This window comes from Tachyglossus aculeatus, chromosome 2, assembly GCF_015852505.1.
Source record: "Tachyglossus aculeatus isolate mTacAcu1 chromosome 2, mTacAcu1.pri, whole genome shotgun sequence".
Classification (NCBI taxonomy): Eukaryota; Metazoa; Chordata; class Mammalia; order Monotremata; family Tachyglossidae; genus Tachyglossus; species Tachyglossus aculeatus.
The window spans coordinates 36918740-36942257 of NC_052067.1; the positions used below are offsets into that span (position 1 = coordinate 36918740).

General features: G+C 49.1%; 1 protein-coding gene across 1 annotated transcript in view; it reads left to right on the forward strand.

Annotated features, from left to right (window-relative positions):
• SLC6A20 (solute carrier family 6 member 20) overlaps positions 1 to 19331 on the forward strand; it is a 33020-nt gene extending 13689 nt beyond the window's left edge. The window contains exons 4-11 of the mRNA XM_038742257.1: positions 572 to 799; positions 3297 to 3407; positions 5158 to 5399; positions 13609 to 13771; positions 16165 to 16369; positions 16505 to 16664; positions 17667 to 17832; positions 19103 to 19331. Of these exons, the coding sequence (XP_038598185.1) occupies positions 572 to 799; positions 3297 to 3407; positions 5158 to 5399; positions 13609 to 13771; positions 16165 to 16369; positions 16505 to 16664; positions 17667 to 17832; positions 19103 to 19252 (1425 nt within the window). The 3' untranslated portion in view covers positions 19253 to 19331. The remainder of the gene's footprint in view (positions 1 to 571; positions 800 to 3296; positions 3408 to 5157; positions 5400 to 13608; positions 13772 to 16164; positions 16370 to 16504; positions 16665 to 17666; positions 17833 to 19102) is intronic.
• Positions 19332 to 23518: the final 4187 nt, after the last annotated feature.

Sequence of the window (23518 nt, forward strand, 5' to 3'; positions counted from 1 at the left end):
TGCCTTTCTTCCAGAGTGACAGGCTGCCCAAGTTCACCGGTGTCCACCTGACTAGTGCCAAGTTCCCTGCCAGGAAGATGACCTTGGCTAAGGGACATTTAGATGATTGGAAATTTTTGGAATGGCAGTTGAGTCTTTGGGCAGCACTGACCTGTCACTTTGGGCAAGAGTTTCTCAAGACCGCTGGTTGGAAGGATGGTCCCGAAATCTAAATCCTTGCTTACAGGTAAAACGAGGTCCTCTGGGGTGTTTTTCTGCTCCAAGTTTGTGGTGGTGGTGGCTGCCCTTGGCTCCCTTCCTCCCCACTTCTCTCTGCTTCATCGTGGCTGTCCTCTGTTGCTTCACAACCCTCTCCTTTCCTCCACCTAGAACTGAGTCTCCACTGTCTTCCCTCACGATGTTCCCCTTTGCCCTGTTCAGAAGGCCTTTCTTCAGTTTCCTACTTCCTTTTAAATTCCCCATGTGGACCAAAGGCCTGTTTCTTCAGAACTTTCCTTCCCTCGACCCCAGCCCATAAATTGGACTCTCAGCCCTCCGCTGACACTCTGCATAATGTTGTTTGGTCCCAAAGGATCCCTTGCCGTGGTCCGTCTGCCCCCTGAATCGTAACCACACGGGCTATGACGAAGAATGCGAGACTGCCTCCTCAACTCAGTACTTCTGGTACCGGAAAACCCTCAACATCTCCCCCTCCATCCAAGAGAATGGGGGCATCCAGTGGGAGCAGGCCCTGTGCCTGATCCTGGCTTGGCTGGTGGTGTATCTGTGCATTCTGAGAGGGACAGAGTCGACGGGCAAGGTGAGGCAAAATAATCCTTGTCCCCTGCGGGTCTCTCAGTCAGCGAGGGAGAGAGAACAGGTATTTTATCTTCATCTTACAGACGGTGAGGAAACTGAGTCACAGAAAAGTTAAGTGACGTGTCCAGTGTCGCCCTGCAAGCTAGTATGCCTGAATGGGGAAGCAGCGTGGCTCAGTGGAAAGGGCCCGGGCTTTGGAGTCACAGGTCATGGGTTCGAATCCCGGCTCCACCAGTTGTCAGCTGTGTGACTTTGGGCAAGTCACTTGACTTCTCTGGGCCTCAGTTACCTCATCTGTAAAAATGGGGATTAAAACTGTGAGCCCCCCCGTGGGACAACCTGATCTCCTTGTAATCTCCCCAGCGCTTAGAACAGTGCTTTGCACATAGTAAGCGCTTAATAAATGCCATCATTATTATTATTATTATCCCAGTCCTGTTCTCTAGACCAGTTACCTCATCTGTAAAAGGGAGATCGAGACTGTGAGGCAAATCAGTCAGGGAACAACAGTCCCTGCTTCCGATTGGTTTCAGGGGTGACCAAAGGTTTGTGCCCAATATGGAGAGCCAAGTCTTGCAAGTGGTCCAGCTGAAAACTGGATGCCCTTGGACCTCCTCCCTGAGAACCTCTTTAAAGAGCGCAGAGGAACCCGGGTAGGCATTCCCTGGCTGGCTGACCCCACCTTCCTGTCATGGACCCCTTCAGCCCCCTTGCTACTTTGGTTTTTATCTTAGGCACTTGTTCTTTCACCTGTACATTTGTTGGCCCACTCGTCTCCCCCATTCGATTGTAATGTTCTCGAAGGCAGGAACTGTCCCTTTACCTCTGATGTATGACTCCCTCGCACCTAAACTAACTCTCAGCACCCAATAGGAGCTCAAAAAAGGGTCCGGCTGTTACCGATGAATAAAAGGCTGAGCCCAGCGATAAGAAAGCCGGATTCTATTCCTACCTTCTCACCTGGCATGCCAGGCAATCAATCAATCAGTGGCATTTATTGAGTGCTTACTGTGTGCGGAACACTGTACTAAGTGCTTGGAGAGTACAAGAGTTGGTGGTCATGTTCCCTGTCATAATAATAATAATAATAATGATGGCATTTATTAAGTGCTTACTATGTGCAAAGCATTGTTCTAAGCGCTGGGGAGGTTACAAGGTGATCAGGTTGTCCCACGAGGGGCTCACAGTCTTCATCTCCACTTTACAGATGAGGGAACTGAGGTCCAGAGAAGTGAAGTGACTTGCCCAAAGTCACACAGCTGACAATTGGAGGAGCCGGGATTTGAACCCATGACCCCTGACTCCAAAGCCCGGGCTCTTTCCACTGAGCCACGATGCTTCTCTGAGGAGCTTGCCGTCTAGAGGGGGAGACAGACGTTAATATAAATAATGAATATGTAGATACTTAACTTCTCTAGGCCTCCTTTGCCTCAGGAGTAAACTAAGGATGAGTAGGTCCTGTCTCCTGCCAACCTTCTGAGGTATTGCGAGGAGCAGGGAGACTCCTGTTAATTCTTTAACATTAATGAATTAATTATGGTATTTGTTCATTCATTCATTCATTCAATCGTATTTATTGAGCGCTTACTGTGTGCAGAGCACGGTACTAAGCGCTTGGGAAGTACAAGTTGGCAACATAAAGAGACGGTCCCTACCCAACAGCGGGCTCACAGTCTAGAAGGGGGAAGTGTTAAACACTTACTATGTGCCGAGCACTGTTCAAAGCGCTGGGGTAGATACAAGGTAATCAGGTTGTCCCATGTGGAGCTCACAGTGTTAATTCTCATTTTACAGATGAGGTAACTGAGGCACAGAGAAGTGGCATGCCCAAGGTCACACAGCAGACAAGTGGCGGAGCCGGGATTAGAACCCATGATCTGTGACACCCAAGCCCGGGCTCTTTCCACTAAGCCACGTATGAATATTATTTTAATTATGGTATCAAGCACTTACTATGCACTGAGCAATTTGTTAAACCTTGGGCTAGATACAAAATAATCCTTGTCCCCTGCAGATCTCTGTCTGCAAGGGAGAGAGGACAGGTATTTTATCTTCATTTTACAGGCGGTGAGGAAACTGAGGCACAGAAAAGTTAAGTGACTTGTCCAATGTCGCCCAGCAAGCAAGTGGCAGAGCTAGTATGCCCGAATCCCAGTCCTATTCTCTAGATCGGTTACCTCATCTGTAAAATGGAGATCGAGACTGTGAGCCCCCGTGGGACAGGGACGGTGCCCAACCCGATTTGCAACTATCCACCCCAGTGCTTAGTACAGTGCCTGGCACACTGTAAACACTTAAAAAAATACCATAATTATTATTAGTTATTAGACTACGCTAAACCTCTAGTTTCCTAGAGGCGACCGAATTCTCTTTTCCACAGTTCAGGCAGGTCGATTGTTTTTCTCATCGTCACTGACTTGGGGAAATAACAGGGATGGGGGGCTTTGGTCGCGTCCACTGAAGATTATCTTCCGATTTTTTTTTTCCCATCTTCGTAGGTGGTCTATTTTACTGCCTCCTTGCCATACTGTGTCCTCATCATATACTTAATCCGAGGGCTGACGCTCCACGGGGCTTCGAACGGGCTGCAGTACATGTTCACCCCAAAGGTAGGACAAAGCTGTTCGACGGCGGCGCTGCACCATCATCATCATCATCAATCGTATTTATTGAGCGCTTACTATGTGCAGAGCACTGTACTAAGCGCTTGGGAAGTACAAATTGGCAACATATAGAGACGGTCCCTACCCAACAGTGGGCTCACAGTCTAAAAGGGGGAGACAGAGAACAAAAAATGAATAGAGTAATAAATATGTACAAACATATATACATATATATACATACATACCTCACTGGGGTGAGGGGGAGACCACTCGGGACCTCCCAAACCCCCGACTCCCGTGATCCAAGCGATGCCGAAAGCTTTGCAGAGGAGAGTGGGAAGAGCTGGAAACCGAGGGTCAAAGAGCCATCTCTCTTTGGGAAGCAGCGGGGCTCAGTGGAAAGAGCCCGGGCTTTGGAGTCAGAGGTCAGGGGTTCAAATCCCGGCTCCACCACTTGTCAGCTGTGTGACTTTGAGCAAGTCACTTGACTTCTCTGTGCCTCAGTTACTTCATCTGTAAAATGGGGATTAAGACTGTGAGCCCCCCATGGGACAATCTGATTTGCACATAGTAAGCGCTTTCCTGCCGAGTTCTGTAGATGTAATTAGAAGACTTTATCCCTAAATGGCTCTGATCACAGTCACAGTCTTCTAGACTGTGAGCCCGCTGTTGGGTAGGGACTGTCTCTATATGTTGCCAACTTGTACTTCCCAAGCGCTTAGTACAGTGCTCTGCACACAGTAAGCGCTCAATAAATACGATTGAATGAATTATTATTAGTAGTAGTAGTAGTAGTATCTCACTGCAAAATGGCACCCCAGGGTATAATGAGAAAATGGGCTCCGATGGGCTGAACTGGGGCGGTCGATCCCCAAGCATCTTGCAGCATCAATCAATCAATCAATCAACCAATCAATCTGCGCATCAGGCAGAAACTCCTCACCCTGGGCTTCAAGGCTGTCCATCACCTCGCCCCCTCCTACCTCACCTCCCTTCTACCTCACCTCCCTTCTCTCCTTCTGCAGCCCAGCCCGCACCCTCCGCTCCTCCGCCGCTAATCTCCTCACCGTACCTCGTTCTCACCTGTCCCGCCATCAACCCCCGGCCCACATCATCCCCCGGGCCCGGAATGCCCTCCCTCTGCCCATCCGCCAAGCTGGCTCTCTTCCTCCCTTCAAGGCCCTGCTGAGAGCTCACCTCCTCCAGGAGGCCTTCCCAGACTGAGCCCCTTCCTTCCTCTCCCCCTCGTCCCCCTCTCCATCCCCCCCATCTTACCTCCTTCCCTTCCCCACAGCACCTGTATATATGTATATATGGTTGTACATATTTATTACTCTATTTTACTTGTACATATCTATCCTATTTATTGTATTTTGTTAGTATGTTTGGTTTTGTTCTCTGTCTCCCCCTTTTAGACTGTGAGCCCACTGTTGGGTAGGGACTGTCTCTATATGTTGCCAATTTGTACTTCCCAAGCGCTTAGTACAGTGCTCTGCACATAGTAAGCGCTCAATAAATACGATTGATGATGATGATGATGATGATGAGCATCACTGGAGAATGAGCCCATCTGCCTCCAGGAAATTCCACTGCTGGTGTTCTTGGGGGGAATTCAGTCCCCCAAGTCATCAGTGGTCTTTACTGAGCGCTTGCTGTGCCAGAGCAGTGGACTAGGTCCTTGGGTGAGTCCAGTAGAGTAAACAGGCATGATCCTGGCCGTCAAGGAGCTTACAGTCTCTGCCTTTGGCTTTCCCAGATAGAGCAACTGGCAAACCCCAAGGCCTGGATCGATGCAGCGACTCAAATCTTCTTCTCCCTGGGCCTGGGGTTCGGCAGCCTGATCGCTTTCGCCAGCTACAACGAACCCAACACCGACTGCCAGAAACACGCCATCATCGTGTCCTTGATTAACAGCACCACCTCCATCTTTGCCAGCGTCGTGACTTTCTCCATCTACGGCTTTAAGGCGACCCACAACTACGAGAGCTGCATCAACCGGTAAGATCGGACGGAGACGCGCTCTGGCTGTTATCTGCTGTTTCTGCGCCGTGACGGGGTGAGGGTGTACGTGTTGGGTGACTGTGTGGAACTGAGGAGAGATTTTACCCTGATTCCTCTCTTCCAGGGAGGAGTATAATAATAATAATGTCATTTATTAAGCGCTTACTATGTGCAGAGCACTGTTCTAAGCGCTGGGGAGGATACAAGGTGATCAGGTTGTCCCACGGGGGGCTCACAGACTTCATCCCCATTTTACAGATGAGTGAACTGAAGCACAGAGAAGTCAAGTGACTTGCCCAAAGTCACACAGCTGACAGTTGGCAGAGCTGGAGTTTGAACCCATGACCTCTGACTCCAAAGCCCAGGCTCTTTCCGCTGAGCCAAGTGATTCCATCATTCATTTGCGGTCTCCTGATGCACCGAGACTGTGGTTTCGCTCTTTGGAGGTGTCATTTCTTGACTTTTTTCCTTTCTCCCCTGGAATTTTTCTTTTTTAACTCCTGCCCACTCAGTTCTCAGCATTTCTCTCCTCCCCTTCACACAGAGAAAGCTTTCTTTGCTCCCTTTCCCCTTCCAGGCCTTGTTCTTTCCGGGACATACTTCAAGTACATCCTCCCCACCAGCTGAAAGAGCTCTAGGCCCGGATCGCCATCTGCACAGGTCCAAGACCAACTTTTCTGGGGCCCCACTCTCCCCGCCAGCCAAGTGTTTTGGGCAAGTACGGGAAAAAAGAGTTGGTAGACCCCTTCCCTGCCCACAATGAGCTTACAGTCTAGAGGGTCATGTCTAGCAACTGATTGCATGCTCCCAAGCACTTAGTACAGTTCTCTGTACACAGTTCGGGCTCAATAAAACTCCTTAAGAAAGGGTTGCTGATTAAACCACTGTAATTCTGTTAGCCGCAAGACGGCCAATAGAGGAGGAGATAGCAGTCCATTGCATCACCTGAGAGATTCATTTATTCATTGTCGTATTTATTGAGCGCTTACTGTGTGCAGAGCACTGTGCTAAGCACTTACGATTCTGAGTGTTTTGGACAGGCAGCAGATGGTGTCTCGACCTCAGAGTTGCGGGGAGGCTGAAAGTGTTCTGGAGAGCTCTTGATGTCACAGCCTCCTGGGAAGGTGGGCTTCTCCGGTCTCCCCAACATTCCCGGGAAGCCCCCGGAGTCACCTCTAAAGTCATTCCAGTGGAATTTATTGAGCACTTATAGAGAGTACTAGCCTAAGCGCCTGCGAGTACAATAAAATAGAATTGATTGACGTGATCCCTGCCTCAGGGTCTTCTAATTTAGCAGGGAAAGCAGACGTCAAAATACAGCTAGGGGAAGTAACCGAGTATAAAGATGAGTCTAAAAATGCTGTGGAGGTGGGGTACCGGATGAGTGACTTTGGGCAAGTCACTTCTCTGTGCCTCAGTTACCTCATCTGTAAAATGGGGATTAAAACTGTGATCACCTTGTAACCTCCCCAGCGCTTAGAACAGTGCTTTGCACATAGTAAGCGCTTAACAAATACCATCATTATTATTATTACCTAAATGTATAGGGAATATGGGCTCCAATACATAGGTGGTACAGTAAAGGCTGCCAGCCCGTTTTGGGCAGGGATTGTCTCTCTTTATTTGCCGTATTGTATTTTCCAAGCACTTAGCACAGTGCCCTGCACACAGTAAGCGCCCAATAAATGCGACTGAATAAATGACTGAATGGAAAATAGGATGGGGGAGCTAAGAGACTAGTCAGGGAAGGCTTCCTGAAGGAGAGATCACTTTCATAGTAGAAGTAGTGGTAATTATAATGGTGTTTCGGAAGTGGCTTTGAAGATGGGGAGAGCATTGTGGGGGAATTCCAGGTAGGTGAGAGGGTTGATGGCAAGAGAAATAAGAACAAGATAAAGCCAATAGGTTCATGGTAGAGGAGTGGAGTGTGCTGCCTGGTATATAGGGGGTAAGAAGTGAGGGTAGGTGCTTTGCACATAGTAAGCGCTTAATAAATGCCATCATCATCATCATCACCACCATCATGTCTAATGCCCAACGGTGTATTCTCTCCCCACATGTAATACAGTGCTTTGCACACAGGAAGCCCTTAATAAATACTATCATTACTACTATTCATTCATTTCATCATAATTATTGAGCGCTTACTGTGTGCAGAGCACTGTACTAAGTGCTTGGGAAAGTACAATACAACAATAAGCAGTGGCATTCCCTGCCTAAAACAAGCTCACAGTCTAGAGTAGGGGAGACAGATATCAATACAAATCAATAAAATTACAGATTTAATAATGGCGTTTATTAAGCGCTTACTATGTGCAAAGCACTGTTCTAAGCGCTGGGGGGGTTACGAGGTGACCAGGTTGTCCCAAGTGGGGTTCATGGTCTTCATCCCCATTTTACAGATGAGGGAACTGAGGCACAGATAAGTTAAGTGACTTGCCCAAAGTCACACAGCTGACAGTTGGCGGAGCTGGGATTTGAACCCATGACCTCGGATTCCAAAGCCTGTACTCTTTCCACTGGACCATGCTGCTTCTCTATAATAATAATAATAATAATAATAACAGTAATGTTGGTTATGTGTTAAGCGGTATGTGCAAAGCACTGTTCTAAGCGCTGGGGAGGTTACAAAGTGACCAGGTTGTCCCACGTGGGGCTCACAGTCTTCATCCCCATTTTATAGATGAGGGAACTGAGGCACAGTGAAGTGACTTGCCTAAAGTCACACAGTTGACTGTTGGCAGAGCTGGGATTTGAACCCATGACCTTGGACTCCAAAGCCTGTATTCTTTCCACTGTACCACGCTGCTTCTCTATAATAATAATAATAATAATGTTGGTATTTAAGCGCTTACTATGTGCAAAGCACTGTTCTAAGCACTGGGGAGGTTACAAGGTGATCAGGTTGTCCCACGGGGGGGCTCACAGTCTTCATCCCCATTTTACAGATGAGGGAACTGAGGCACCGAGAAGTGAAGTGACTTGCCCAATGTCACACAGCTGACAATTGGCGGAGCCGGGATTTGAACCCATGACCTTTGACTCCCAAGCCTGTACTCTTTCCACTGAACCACACTGCTTCTCTATAATAATAATAATAATAATGTTGGTATTTGTTAAGCGCTTACTATGTGCAAAGCACTGTTCTAAGCGCCGGGGAGGTTACAAGGTGACCAGGTTGTCCCGTGTGGGGCTCACAGTCTTGATCCCCATTTTACAGATGAGGGAACTGAGGCCCAGAGAAGTGAAGTGACTTGCCCAAAATCACACAGCTGACTATTGGCAGAGCTGGGATTTGAACCCATGACCTCTGACTCCAAAGCCCGGACTCTTTCCACTGAGCCACGCTGCTTCTCTATGTACATAAGTGGTTTGGGGCTGGGACTGGGAAAAAGCAAAGGGATAAATAAAGCTACAGATATGTACATAAATGCCTGACTTCTAGGAGTTGGGGAGAGCTGATTGCTTTCAAAATGAAGGGAAGTTGTTGCGAAGATGGCTAGGGAATCACTGGAGGATTTTGAGAGGTGGGGAGGCATGCACAGAATGATGTTTGAGGGGAAAAAAATAATCTGGGCAGCAGGGTGAAGTAAGGACTGGAGCGGGGAGAGGCTGGAGGTTAGGGATGTCAGGGAGGAGGCTGATGTAGTAGTTGAAGTGGGATTTGGTAAGTGTGACCTTGGGTAAGTCACTTCTTTGTGCCTCATCAGCATCAACAATCGTATTTATTGAGCGCTTACTATGTGCAGAGCACTGTACTAAGCGCTTGGGAAGTACAAATTGGCAACATATAGAGACAGCCCCTACCCAACAGTGGGCTCACAGTCTAAAAGCGGGGAGCCTCAGCTCCCTCAACTGTAAAACGGGGACTAAAAGACAGTGAGCCCCACGGGGGGCAACCTGATGACCTTGTATTCATTCATTCATTCAATCATATTTTTTGAGCGCTTACTGTGTGCAGAGCACTGTACTAAGAGCTTGGGAAGTACAAGTTGGCAACATAGTTATCAGACTACATAGGTGCGCAGAAGACATAGAGGGTGAGGGTGTCCGGAAAAAAGAAGGCTTAGTTAGGGAAGGCCTCTCGTAGGAGATGACACTGATTGATTGTTGGTTGCATATTTATGAAATGTTTCACCATGCAATCCCTAAGAGCTGATCTGTTTCACCTCTCAACACAGGAGAATATTGATGTATTGTTGATCTATTCTTTTAATGATAAAGCTAAGAATTCACTTGATTCTTCATGAGTGGTACAGATGCACTACCCCTTGGAAAGACAGAGGGGAATGTCTATTCTCAATTCCCAATCTTGCCCCTGAAGTAAATTCATAACTGCCTTCCACTCCCAGAGAAAATTACTGATCTACCCCAGTGCTTAGAGCAGTGCTTGGCACATAGTAAGTGCTTAACAAACACCATCCGGAGCTTGCACACACACACAAAGGCAAATAGCGTGAGTAAATTTACGTGATCAACCCATGGATAAATCGAAAATGAATAAATAGATAAGCGCATAATCGGAGTGCTGGGGTGGCAGAGGGAATGGCCTGACTGAAAAGGAGAGGAGTGACTGATGACTAAGCAGGGAGGACCTCCTGAGGAGGTGGCCTGGCACTTAATAAGGACTTATCAAGGGCAGTTATTATTATCAGTCTCTCTCTTGCTCCCCCGAACCCCCGCCTGATTGCCCTATGAAGCTAGCCTCATTCAGTTCATTCATTCATTCATTCAACGGTATTTATTGAGCGCTTACTGTGTGCAGAGCACTGCACCAAGCGCTTGGAAAGTACAATTTGGCAACAATTAAAGCAAGTCAAAGTTTTTCCAGAGAGAAAAAAGAAACTTTAGGCCAAGGCAAACTATGTAGTCTTAGAGCGAAGTAAGAGTACTGAAATACCGGCTTTAGAAGTCAGTAACGCTATAGCAAAAGGACACATTTAATATTACAACGGAGGAGAGCTGTTGTAGGCACATTCCTCCCATTACCTGAGTTTGTTCTGGGTTTAAGGCAATCATCTGCAAGCTGTGTTCAATACTGTGGGCTCGGAAATCTTTCCCTCCTTCCCCTCTATCCCTTCCCTTCCCTCCTACTCCCCACCAAAGGGAAAGTGAGTCCTGGGACCATTTTTGAGCAAACTATTTGGGAAAGGCCTTTTCAGGCCACATGCATTTCAGTGTAGAGAGGGGGAAAAACCTTCCTTTCATCATCATCTTCAGGGGCAATTTATAGGAATCCAGGGATCTGGGAAATAGAGCTTAAAGTTAGCAGCCAGGCTGGGAGACTTGAGGCTGGAACTCAGTTCCCCTTTGTTTTTAATTTGAGAGTGATTGTACTTTTAAAGTACTTTATGGGACCAATTGCAGAAAATAGAGAACATCTCCCAAGGTCTCCTTTTCAGTTCCACTGAGCCTATCACACTTGTATAATCAGAATATTAGTATTCTTCATTTGTTTAGCTGATTATGTTCTGTGACGGTCTGTCAATATTAGTGTTTCAATTTCAGATAGCTCGATGGAAAAAATAGTATCGAATAATAATAATGGTACTTGAGTGCTTACTATTTGTCGAGTACTGTTCTAAGCACTGGGGCACGTACAAATTAATCAGGTCAATGTTTGCTTCCAACAGCTCAAAATGGCTCCTCATGCATAAAGACTGTTATGGACTGTTTTATCGTAGAGATGAGGGGATGATGACAACTCACAGTCTTCACCACACCCGTCATCATCTTTGGTATTTATTGAGCACTTGATGTGTGCGGAAAGCACTGTACTAAGCACTTGGGAAGTACCGTATAACAGAGTTATACTGTACTCTTCCAGACACTGTACAGTGCTCTGCATTCATTTATTCATTCAATTGTATTTATATTTATATGTATTTGTATTCATTCAATTGATGATGATGATAATGGCATTTGTTAAGCGCTTACGATGTGCAAAGCACTGTTCTAGTATAACACCTTCCCTACCCACAATGAGCTTACAGTTTAGAGGTGGAGACAGACATTAAATAAATCATTTATTATACACTCATACTCTTAATCCCTGCCTGAGATCCTGAAATAGGCTTCTCCGATTTCTCGGCTCCTGTCAAGCCCTGCTTGTGCGTGCGTGCGTCTCCCACACGCACACACAAAAAAATCAGTCATTTATTGAATGCTTACTGTGTGCAGACGGTGCAGACTTCTAGACTGTGAGCCCACTGTTGGGTAGGGACCGTCTCTATATGTTGCCAACTTGTACTTCCCAAGTGCTTAGTACACAGTAAGCGCTCAATAAATACGATTGAATGAATGCAGAGCACTGTACGGTGTTTGGAAGAGTACAATATAACAGAGTTGATAGTCTAGATGGGGAGACAGATATTACAATTATGAATTATTTACACAAGTGCTGTGGGGCTGAGGGCTGAGTGAATAAAGGGTACAAATCCAAGCGCAAAGGTGACAGCAGGGAGAAGTAGGGAAAATGGGGACTCCGGGAAGGCCTCTTGGAGATGTGATTTTAACAGATTTTAACAGATTTTAACAGGGCTTTGAAGGTGGGGAGAATGATCGTTAGGGATGAAGAGGGAGGGAGTTCAGGTCAGAGGCGGGACTCGGTCAAGGGGTCATTGGTGAGACAGACAAAAACTGAGGTACACTGAGTAGGGTGGTTGATGTCAGAAGAGCAAAGTGAACATGCTAGATTGTAGTAGGAAATGTACATAGTAAGATAGGAGGGGGTGAAGTGATTGACTGCTTTAAAGCCAATGGTGAGGAGTTTCTGTTGGATGTGGCAGTGGATGGGCAACAACTGGAGGTTCTTGAGGAAGGGGGAAATGTGGGCTGAAAGGCTACACACACACACAGGATTGATCCCTGCCTGAGGTCCTGTAATGGGCTGCCCGGGTTTCTCTATCCCTGTCATGCCCTGCTCCTGGCATTCTGCTTTCCAGCTTTATCATCATCAATCGTATTTATTGAGCGCTTACTGTGTGCAGAGCACTGTACTGAGTGCTTGGGAAGTACAAATTGGCAACATATACAGTCCCTACCCAACAGTGGGCTCACAGTCTAAAAGGGGGAGACAAAACCAAACATACTAACAAAATAAAATAAATAGAATAGATATGTACAAGTGAAATAGAGTAATAAATATGTACAAACATATATACAGGAGCTGTGGAGAAGGGAAGGAGGTAAGATGGGGGGATGGAGAGGGGGACGAGGGGGAGAGGAAGGAAGGCCTCCTGGAGGAGGTGAGCTCTCAGTAGGGCCTTGAAGGGAGGAAGAGAGCTAGCTTGGCGGATGGGCAGAGGAAGGGCAGCTTTACCCCTGCTGGTGGTATTTCCAGGAGCTGGGTGTGCCAGGAGGAAGTTTTGCATTAAGTGAAAGTCCAGGATGCAGCAGTCCCCTCTGTTAAACATTACAGTGTGGTTCTTGTGAGTTTGGTTGTAAGATCACTTTCAGCTGCGCAAGTTTCCTTCCAGCTACTTCCTGCGCTTGCACTCTACAGGCCACTCTGGACCCAGGGCTAGGTTTTTTGAATGGAGGGGAGGAGGCTTGTTATTCTCCGGGTCTCCCGGCTGCTGTATTTTCTGGCCAGGGTGGGCGGTGATGTGTGACTTCTTTGCCACGGCTGCAGTCCAAGGATGTTTCCCACGAGTGGGGCCCAGGGCCAGCTGGGTCCCCAATCTCTGCCGCTCCTGGGGGACCCAGGCTTCCAAGCTGCGGGTCCTTCCAGCTACCCCCGGGCCAGGACTCATCTTGGCTTGTCTGGAGCCAAATGGGTAAAGCGTGACATTTCCCCCGCCTTTTCCCTTGAATGAAAAAATATCACAGCTGTAAGATCAGTTTGGCTTGTGGGGTTTTTTTTTTTACTACTATTATTGTGCAGAACACACACAGATCCATACATAGATACGCTCGTTTTCAAAAAAACATGAATTAGCCCGGAGGGTGGTCTTTTCTCCCCGTCTTTGTTGTCCAGAGTTGTGTCCTGGGGAGACACGATCCAGCGCTATCATAGCTGGGATCGTCTCAACTCTGAATCCCACCAGAGAAACAGGCCCCAAACACTATCTGGGTGGAGAGAGGGGGTTAGGGGTGGGAAGGGCAGCCTCAGAAGCCCATCTAGCTTTTACACTGTTTGTCAAACACCGTAGGACATTAGAGTTCATGTCCGGGGGAGCTAACGATGTGAACGTGGACCCTACAGGGTGATCCTGCTGCTGACCAACGTTTTCGACCTGGAGGACGGATCCCTGACGGCCGGCAACCTCGAGCAGATGAGGGATTACCTAGCGGCTACCTACCCGGATGAATACGCTGAGGTGCTCCCGCAAATGAAAAACTGCAGTTTGGAAGCGGAGCTGGCCACGGTAAGGGACGCCCTGGCCACGGAAGCCAGAAACCTGACCCCCTTTGACAGTTCTAAGAGAGTGGAGAGGAAGTTGAATGAGTTTTTGAACTCTGAAACAGACTGTATTACTGGGATCAGTTGGTGTGACGTTTTCTGAGGAAAACCAGGTTGACGGTAGACATTTTCCCTGCCCACAGTGAGCTGGTTAATCACTTACTGTGTGTCAGGCACTGTACTAAAAACCGGGGCAGAAACAAAATAATCAGGTTGGACACAGTCCGTGTCTCACGTGAGGGTCACAGTCTTAATCTCCACTTTACAGAGAAGGTAACTGAGGCAAAAAGAAGTGAAAGGTTTAGAGAGATAAGTGCTATAATAGTAATATTGGTATTTGTTAAGTGCTTCCTATGCTTCCATATTACTGAACCAGTAATATGGGCCGGGAGAGAGCATCCGTTCTCCTCTGCCTGTTTCTAGGAGGGAACTAGCCGCCTGGGCCTGCTCAGCAGCAGGCTCCCGCAGACCAGAGGAGTCTAGCTCCAGTTTGGGAAAGGACGTGAACAAATGTCAGAGAATCCTTGTTTCTTTACGAGGCAAATGCGAGCGGCCACATTTTTCCCCACTTGGGCAGCCAGCTGAGCCTGCATCATCGAGTCCCGCGGGGGCAAGTGGATGGTTGGAACCCGGCAGCTGGGCCAACGAGTACCCCTGCCCAATCCAGACTCCAGATGTCCACGAACGGCTCTGCCGTCGCTGCATGGCAGCAGGGTAGGAAGCACATATTTACAGGTCACACAGCGTGGCTCGGTGGAAAGAGCCCGGTTTTTGGAGTCAGAGGTCATGGGTTCAAATCCCGGCTCCGCCACTTGTCAGCTGTGGGCAAGTCACTTAACTTCTCTGCGCCTGTTACCTGCTTCTCTAATCCCAGCTCTGCCACATAATAATAATAATGATGGCATGTTTGTACAGATGTATCACTCTATTTATTTTACTTGTACATATTTACTACTCTATTTTCTTAATGATGTGCATATAGCTCTAATTCTGTTTATTCTGATGTTTTTGACACCTGTCGACACGTTTTGTTGTCTGTCTCCCCCTTCTAGACTGTGAGCCCGTTTTTGGATAGGGACCGTCTCTATATGTTGCTGACTTGTACTTCCCAAGCGCTTAGTACAGTGCTCTGCACACAGTAAGTGCTCAATAAATACGATTGAATGAATGAATGAATTTGTTAAGCACTTACCATGTGCAAAGCACTCTTCTAAGCCCTGGGGAGGATACAAGGTGATCAGGTTGTCCCATTTGGGGCTCACAATCTTAATTCCCATTTTACCTCATCCGTAATATGGGGATTAAGATTGTAAGCCCCACGTGGGACAACCTGATCACCTTGTATTCTCCCCAGTACTTAGAACAGTGCTTTGCACATGGTAAGCGCTTAACAAATGCCATCATTATTATTATTCTTATTATTATGTGGTGGAGCTGGGATTAGAGAAGCAGCGTGGCTCAGTAGAAAGAGCCCGGGCTTGGGGGTCAGAGGTCATGGGTTCAAATCCTGCCTCTGCCACTTACCAGCTGTGTGACTTTGGGCAAGTCACTTAACTTCTCTGGGCCTCCGTTACCTCATCTGTAAAATGGGGATTGAGATTGTGAGCCCCCCCGTGGGACAGCCTGATTACCTTGTATCCCCCCAAGCGCTGAGAACAGTGCTTTGCACATAGTAAGCGCTTAATAAATGCCATCGTTATTATTATTATTATTCGAACCCATGACCACTGACTCCCAACCCTGTGCTCTTTCCACTGAGCCACACTGCTTCACTTGGCCTCGGAGGGGTAGTAATTACTTGGTTCAGAACTCCTGCCCACACAGCTTTCCAGAGTTAAATGGGGCCCACAGGTTAGACCAGCTTTTTTTTTTTAACGGCATTTAAGTGCTTTGTAGGTGCCAGGCGCTGTTCCAAGCGCTGGGATAGCTACAAGTTAATCAGGTTGGACTCACAGCCTTAATCCTCATTTTACATAGGAGGGAACGAGGCACGGAGAAGTTAGGAGACTTGCCCAAGGTTCCAGAGCAGGCGAGTGGCAGAGGTAGGATTAGAACCGAGGTCCTTCGGTGCGCTAGCTACGAGGCCACACTGCAGCGGCTTGTTTCATCATCAATGGTATTTATTGAGCGCTTACTGTGTGCAGAGCACTGGACTAAGCGCTTGGGAAGTACAAGTTGGCAACATGTAGAGACGGTCCCTACCCAACGGTGGGCTCACGGTCTAAAAGTTTCCTCCTATCTAGGCAAAGCCAGGGGACTTTTAGGGAGGCAAGTCCCAGCCCCTGCGGGCCGTTTGGTCAGGAAGGAAGGATGGCCCCGTGTTTCCTAGCTGATACGCTGCCTTTTCACTGTGGGCAGGCTGTCCAAGGGACCGGACTGGCGTTTATTGTCTATAGCGAAGCCATTAAAAACATGGAGGTGTCCCAGCTGTGGTCGGTGCTGTACTTCGTCATGCTGCTGATGCTGGGGATCGGGAGCATGCTGGGGAACACCGCCGCCATCCTCACGCCTCTGACGGACAGCAGGTTCATTTCCACCCGCCTGCCCAGGGAGGCCATCTCAGGTTAGTGGACTGGTGAAGGAAGAGGGGCAGCAGCCCAGACTCACCGCAGGCGAAGGACGGGCCCCGGTGACTATTTTCAGGGCAGAGAGGTGACCGAGTGTGACGTTTAACTGGCTGCTGTGCCCGCCCCTCCAGGTCTGGTGTGTTTCCTTAACTGCATCATCGGCTTGGTGTTCACCTTGGAATCCGGAAACTACTGGTTTGACATATTCAATGACTACGCAGCCACCCTGTCCTTACTGCTCATTGTCCTGGTGGAAACTATTGCCGTTTGTTACATTTATGGGCTAAGGAGGTAAGAGATCGATCTAGAGCCCCTTCTCTGATTGTACTAATCACGGTGGAAGCGGTGGTACGAGGCATGCGGTTGTGTGAGCCCCCAGAAGATAAAAGCCCAGGCGTAAGTAGAGGTAACGGCAGTATTAATGGTATTTAATGGAGCAGTCAGCGCACCAGCATTTGGGAAAGTATGACAGCAATCCACAAGTGCTTGTTTCAGCTTGCCAGCGAACGGGCCATTCTCCGAGAACGGTAGCTGTGCTGCCGAACAGGCAGGAAGGCCTGGGCTTGCTCACCGCAGGGAGACAATGGATCCAGGGGCAGGAGGTGGCTCTTTCGGGCGGACGGTTGGGCCTGCTGTCCCCTCTTCAGCACTTGCTCTCCCGCTGACGTGGCGGTTGGGTGAGTGCGGGCATGGGGCCAGATGCAGGAGGATTGGGGACTTAGGGAGAGAAGAACAACCCTGCCCACTGGGGCGAGGGATGGAGTAGGAGGTAAATGGCAGGGTGGGGTACAGTGCTGAAACTGAATTAGACCCCAAAAGCAGCCGCAGAAAGAGGGCCAGTCTGCGGAAGGGCTGTTGGGGAGATCCAGCCATATCACCCGGACCCTCCTTTCCTCTGACTGAAAGAGCACAGAAACACAGCACTTGCCTAAAACGGGCCCAATTCCTTTCCAACATTCACTCGTCCAAAACGACAGGCAGTAATCCCCAAACTCCTCTCTTCTACTAAATCAGAACAGGGCCTACATGTGCTAATTCCTCTCCTGCCCAGCTCTCCACTCTGAAGGAGATACCAAGGAAAGCAGACAACAGGACCTGACTAATCAGCCTCAACTGGGGTGGCCCTGACACAGACAGTCCACCGCAAGCCCCTCGCCCCCCCACAGCCCAGCGGCCAACGTTTTGTTTCTGGAAGAAGGTTCCTAGGCGGCTCTAGTCAGCACCCGCCCTGTAACACAAAATGCAGGAAGATGCCTATAATGAGGTTTGTTTTTCTCTTTTCTTCGCTCACAGGTTCGCAAACGATCTTAAAATGATGACCGGACGGAAGCCAAGCTGGTACTGGAAAACTATGTGGGCATTTGTCAGCCCCGTGCTGATCGTCAGCCTGTTCATCTTCTACCTGGTGGACTACATCCTCACTGGAACCCTGCGGTATCAGGCTTGGGACGCCACCCAGGTAGGTTCAGTGCCTCTTCACAGCCAACCACCACGACGCCACGCAAATCACGGTTGGTACAGCCTGTCCGGGTTTTACTCTGAAAAAATCAATCCCACCCTGTGCAATATGGCAAACACAGCACTGCGATTTAGCCCTGGTGAACGCAGAATGAAATTCTCCAGAGAGGGATTTCACAGGATCCCTGTTTTGCACCCCATGGGGGACGATTTTTTTAATGACATTTGCTAAGTGCTTACTGTGTGTCAAGAGAAGCAGCGTGGCTCAGTGGAAAGAGCCCGGGCTTTGGAGTCAGAGGTCACAGGTTCAAATCCCAGCTCTGCCAATTGTCAGCTGTGTAACTTTGGGCAAGTCACTTCACTTCTCTGGGCGTCAGTTCCCTCATCTGTAAAATGGGGATTAAGACTGTGAGCCCCCCGTGGGACAACCTGATCACCTTGTAACCTCCTCAGCGCTTAGAACAGTGCTTTGCACATAGTAAGCACTTAACAAATATCAACATTATTATTATAGAGAAGCAGCGTGGTTCAGTGGAAAGAGTACAGGATTTGGAATCCGAGGTCATGGGTTCAAATCCCACCTCCGCCAATTGTCAGCCGTGTAACTTTGGGCAAGTCATTTCACTTCTCTGTGTCTCAGTTCCCTCATCTGTAAAATGGGGATTAAGACTGTGGGACAACCTGATCACCTAGTAACCTTCCCAGTGCTTAGAACAGTGCTTTGCACGTAGAAAGCGCTTAATAAATGTCATTAAAAAAAAAAAAGCTCTGGGATGAGATGGAGACCCACAGAGACAGAGATGAATAGAGTGATGAGAGACAAAAGAAACATGGTGAGAGACCCACAGCACCAGGGAGACTGAGGTAAGACTTACAGAGACCAGGAGGGAGAGTCACAGAAAGACACACAAGAGAAGAGTGACAGGCACTGGAAACAGGCAGAGACAGGACAAAAAAAAGAAAAAAAAGCTTTTTCACACACTCTAAAGTTAAATGACTGCTAACTGCTATTGCAAAAGATTGTAATGAAGTTCAGAATCTCCTCAGAGTGAGAAGGAAAAATGTTCATTGTAAAACAGCAATCATTTCTGGAAATCCAGCCCAAGTTCACTTGTTTCTCTGAAGGAGGCCTTAGCTGGCGGGACAGGGGCCTGAGGCTGAAGTGCAGCTGGGTTGTGGAGGCCAAGTTCCCCGCCCTGAGGCCCGGGGTTAGAGATGAGGGAGGGCAAACTAGCCCCTGCTCCCCTAACACCACCACTTCTTGCTTCCAGGGACAGCTGGTGACTAAAGAGTACCCCCGCCCTGCCTTGGCTGTGATCGGACTGCTCGTGGCCTCGTCCACCCTCTGCATACCTTTGGTGGCTCTCGTGACTTTTCTCCGAAACAGATCAAAAAGGAGGAACACGGCCACGGTGGTCTGACCCTCGGGCCGGGAGGAGGCCTCCTCCTCAACGCTTCTTCCCGGAGCGCCGACGAAGCCGTGGGCCGCCGGCAACGCAGGGTCTAAGGGCGGGAAGGAAAATCATCATCAACCATATTTATTGACTGCTTACTGTGTGCAGAACACTGTACTAAGCCCTGTATCGATAGATAGATTAGAAGACGGCCTTAGGCTGCCACTGCCTTTGAGGAGGGAGGAAGGACTCCAGAAGACATCTCGAAGGTCTCCCAAGAGAAGGACAGCGGCAGTTCCAGAAAACCCATCCCCACGCTGCCGAGCTGGTGAGCCCCCGGGTCACCTCCCTGAGCAAAGACCCTCGTTCTGGCTGGGGGATGCTAGGTCCCTATCGCCCGGAACCGCCCCCGGACAGAGACACGGAATATAAGTAAATCCTTTAAAAGAAAAAAATCCTCTCAAAAAAGGCATTTTTTTCCCTTGCCACACTCAGCAGGCAAATGGAAGCGCCCCGCCTTGTCCATTTTTGACCAGGCTCCATACAGGGCAAGACCAACTCCAAATCTCGGGGACAAGAGGGGGACAGGTATCATCCCATCCCAGCTGGGCACTCTCCCACCGCCACCCCCACATCCACCCGGATCCTTCTGTTCCCGTCAGCTTTTCCTCTCCTTTTCTCTTGGCCTTTTTGTGTCAGCATCTGGCCCCGGAGTTTGGGAGGGTGGCGAGAGGTTTGATGGAGAAGAGAAGCAGCCTGGCTTAGTGGAAAGATCCCCGGGTTTGGGAGTTGGAGGTTCCAATCCCGGCTCTGCCACTTGTCAGCTGTGTGACTTTGGGCAAGTCACCTCACTTCTCTGTGCCAGTTACCTCGTCGGTAAAATGGGGATTGACTGTGAGCCCCGTGTGGGTCAACCTGATTACCTTGTATCTCCCACAGTGCTTAGAACAGTGCTTGGCACATAGTAAGCACTTAAATATCACCATTATTATTATCCGGGTGAGTAAGCATTTAAATGTCAGAGTGCCACAGGGAAGAGAATTAGCCTTTTCCCCCCCAGTTCAAGAGGACTGTGTGCTGCCGTGCTATCCAAAGTTTTTACTGTAGCAAAATGCACTTTAAATACACAGAAATCAACTTTTCAGGCATGGCAGTATCTTTTTGAGAGGGTAGGGGAACAAGAAGAGAAAGACATGAAGGATCAATTAAGCAGCCCCTCAGGACTCAGTCCCACAAAAAAATACTTTTTTCTGGGGCCTCCGCTGCTCTGTTAAAAATTACTACAAAAGAACTACAGCCACACCCAACCCTACAAACAGGATTACTTACACGCCTCAAAAACGAGGTTGTATTTCTCGCAGACTATGCTTTTCCACAGAACGAGCAGTTAAGATCCATTCCAGAAGCAGCCCTGACGGGAGGGCTGAGCACTGAAAGGAAAAATTACACTTTAAATGCTTTCCTTCCCCAGTACCTTTCCTGTCTGCCCCTTGACCCTTCCCTTTGGCCTAAAACTTTTTTTCTTTCTGAAAATGTAACCTCAGCAGCCACTGCCCTCCCTCTGGAATGTCCAACCTGATCACCTTGTAGCCACCCCAGCACTTAGGACAGTACCCGGCATACAGTAAGCGCTTAACGGATGCCACAATTATTATTAGAGGGACGCAGAGGGTACGGTCACCTCCCAGGTACTCTGGGCGGGGGCTGCGGGTGAGGCAGGACAGAGCGCAGTGGCCACTGAAACTTCAATTACTTAGCAAGAGAGACAATTGTGTGTTCAGTCCAAAGGAAGTGGTGGAAGGAGTAGTGAGGTAGGGGGAACAAAGGAAGGCAGAGAGGGAACGGCCTGACCTGCAGCGCTCAGATGGGGCGTCCGGGACCCTGGGGGTGGGAGGGACGCCTAACCCTGGGCTGGGCCTGCAGCTGGACTGGAAATGAGATCGCTGCCATTTGCGCTGTTATGAAACTGGGGAGGGGAGGAGGTTGGAGGCTCTTTTTCCAACAAGTATTACTGCAGAACTTTAGCCTTTGCTCGTAACTTAATAAAGGGATCAAATCAAACAAACAATGCTCCTCTTTTAGAATACATCTCGGCACACGTAAATACCATAAAAAAACCACACCTGCCGTTTTTCGACACCATTTAAGCCAAAGCGGTATTAATACTGACACAGTTTTAACCTTCCTTTCGTCGCAGGACCCAAAGGAGTTTGCCTGATGACCTGGAGGGGAATCTGGCTGGGATATTACTGAACCTTTCACTCGTTCCATTTTAGGAGTGGTCATGACGATTGGCGCCAGACCCGTAAATACGGTTTCCGCGCCAGGTCTGCATCTAGCTTGGATACAATGAACGGTGCCCTTCCCCACATTTTTCTTATGAAAAATGGTCAATTTCACCCAACCTCCATCTGCCCATCATAATTCTGGGGTCCAGGAGTGGGGGGCTGTCCTAAATCCATCAGGTTACAAGTTCAGTGGAGCCCCTGGTTGTCTATGTGAGTGTTGTCTGGCGAAGGCTGTGGTGGCTACGGACCTATGAGTTACATGGTTTGGTGGTGGAGCCTGTGGAGGGGAGCGGGGAAGAAGAGAGATGTCAGGTTATATTACCTTGTGAGGGGAGCTTGCTGATCTTGGGCAGGAGAGAACTGGGAAGCAGGACAGGGACTGAGCTAATGTCTAGAGAGCTACTGGAAGGTGGGGCGAGGAAGAGGGAGGAGAGCTGAAGGCAGATCCCTCCTTGAGAGTTCCTTTAAAAAACCTGCTCTGCCAAACTGCCTCTTGGTTTTTTAAATTCCTGCAGTGTGGCGGACTCTCAATCCCCAGGGTCAGCGCCTGCAGACCCTGTCTCGGGGGGTGGAGGGTGGAGGGCCCAGGTTGGATACTGCTTTGCGTTTATCTTGTGACAAATCTAAATGATTAAGCAGTTAAAATGTAAAGGCATAAACTGTAGTAGGGCAGCTTTATGGATGTGATTTTGGCCCTTTCCTCACAGATTTGCATTGCCACGTAATAAACAGGAGGACAGTAGACTCACATTCCTGGAAATGGCCAATGTCCAAAGTTGTGCACCCACGGTATATGATCTAAGGGGCCTACCAGCATCGGCTGTCAGACGAATTCTGGCTCGTGGGAGGTGAGAGCATAAGCTCTCTCCTCTCCCCGCTGCCACCCTGAATGATGAATCGGTGAGCAGTTGCCTCCAAGGACTGGAGTTAATCACAGGGAGGGGCCCGGAGGGGCACCTCTGGGTCCTTGAATTAGCTGGCAGCGGAGGCTCGGGGGAAGGATATGGCTTTCCCAGCTTGGGCTGGTTCCCGGCCCCCACCCACCTGGGCCTTTCTACTAGGAGTGGATTACATCCCAAGAAGCAGAAAGAAGGAAGTGGATCAACAGGCCAGGAAGGATAAAGAGGCAGGGAGAGGGGCAACTAGGTCAGATGCAGGGGGCAGAGCCAGAAGAGGGGGAGATCAGGATCCTACATTTGCCCCAGGGAGGGAAGATGTCTCAAATAATGTGCTCATACACTTCTGCCTCCATCTCCTCCCAAGCTTGAGGCAGAGGTGTCATCCCAGGGGCACCGTGGGGATGGAGTGAGTGGGGAGAACCAAGAGGGAGGCAGGGGTGTCTGCTTGCCTTCCAGGTACTTCCCTTCCTCCCCTGGTCTTTCCTGCTACGGCCTAAATAGCGGGAACAGAAAGGCCCCAGGGGCCAAAGGAGGGTGGAAGGGACACGCTGACACTCAGCAGAGCCTGGGAGAGTTCCCTCAAAGACGGACTCTCCCTGTCCCGGGGACGGGGAGGGATGGAGGTGGAGGGATTGCTGCTGACTGAACACTTCTGGCATTAGCTCAAATAGAAGGGGAATGAGAGAGTGCCACAGAACTCATTTCCCCTGCGCAGCCCCTCAAAGAGAACCCACCCTAGTCCCACAGCATCAGAAGGAAAAACAGTGAAACGGTCAAATAACTTTGCCTCGAGCCTCGGCTGACCCCAACTCCCGAATCGCCGTCTCCGGCAGCTGCGTCCGGGGATACCTGCCTTGGTTCCAGAGCGGCCACGTCATACCGGACGGCGGGAGAAACTTCTCACCTTTCCCGACAGTCAACTTCCCTAAATTGTCCCACGGTGACGAGGTGACAGCAGGGCTGGGGCTAATCCTGGAAAGAGAGGAGAAAGGCACAGTGAGATGCAGGCCTTTGCCAGCAGGACAGTAAAGCTCTACCTGCTACTGTTATTTAACAAATGCTACAATTACTCCTTTTAGTGGCCCATTAGGTCCTAAAGCACAATA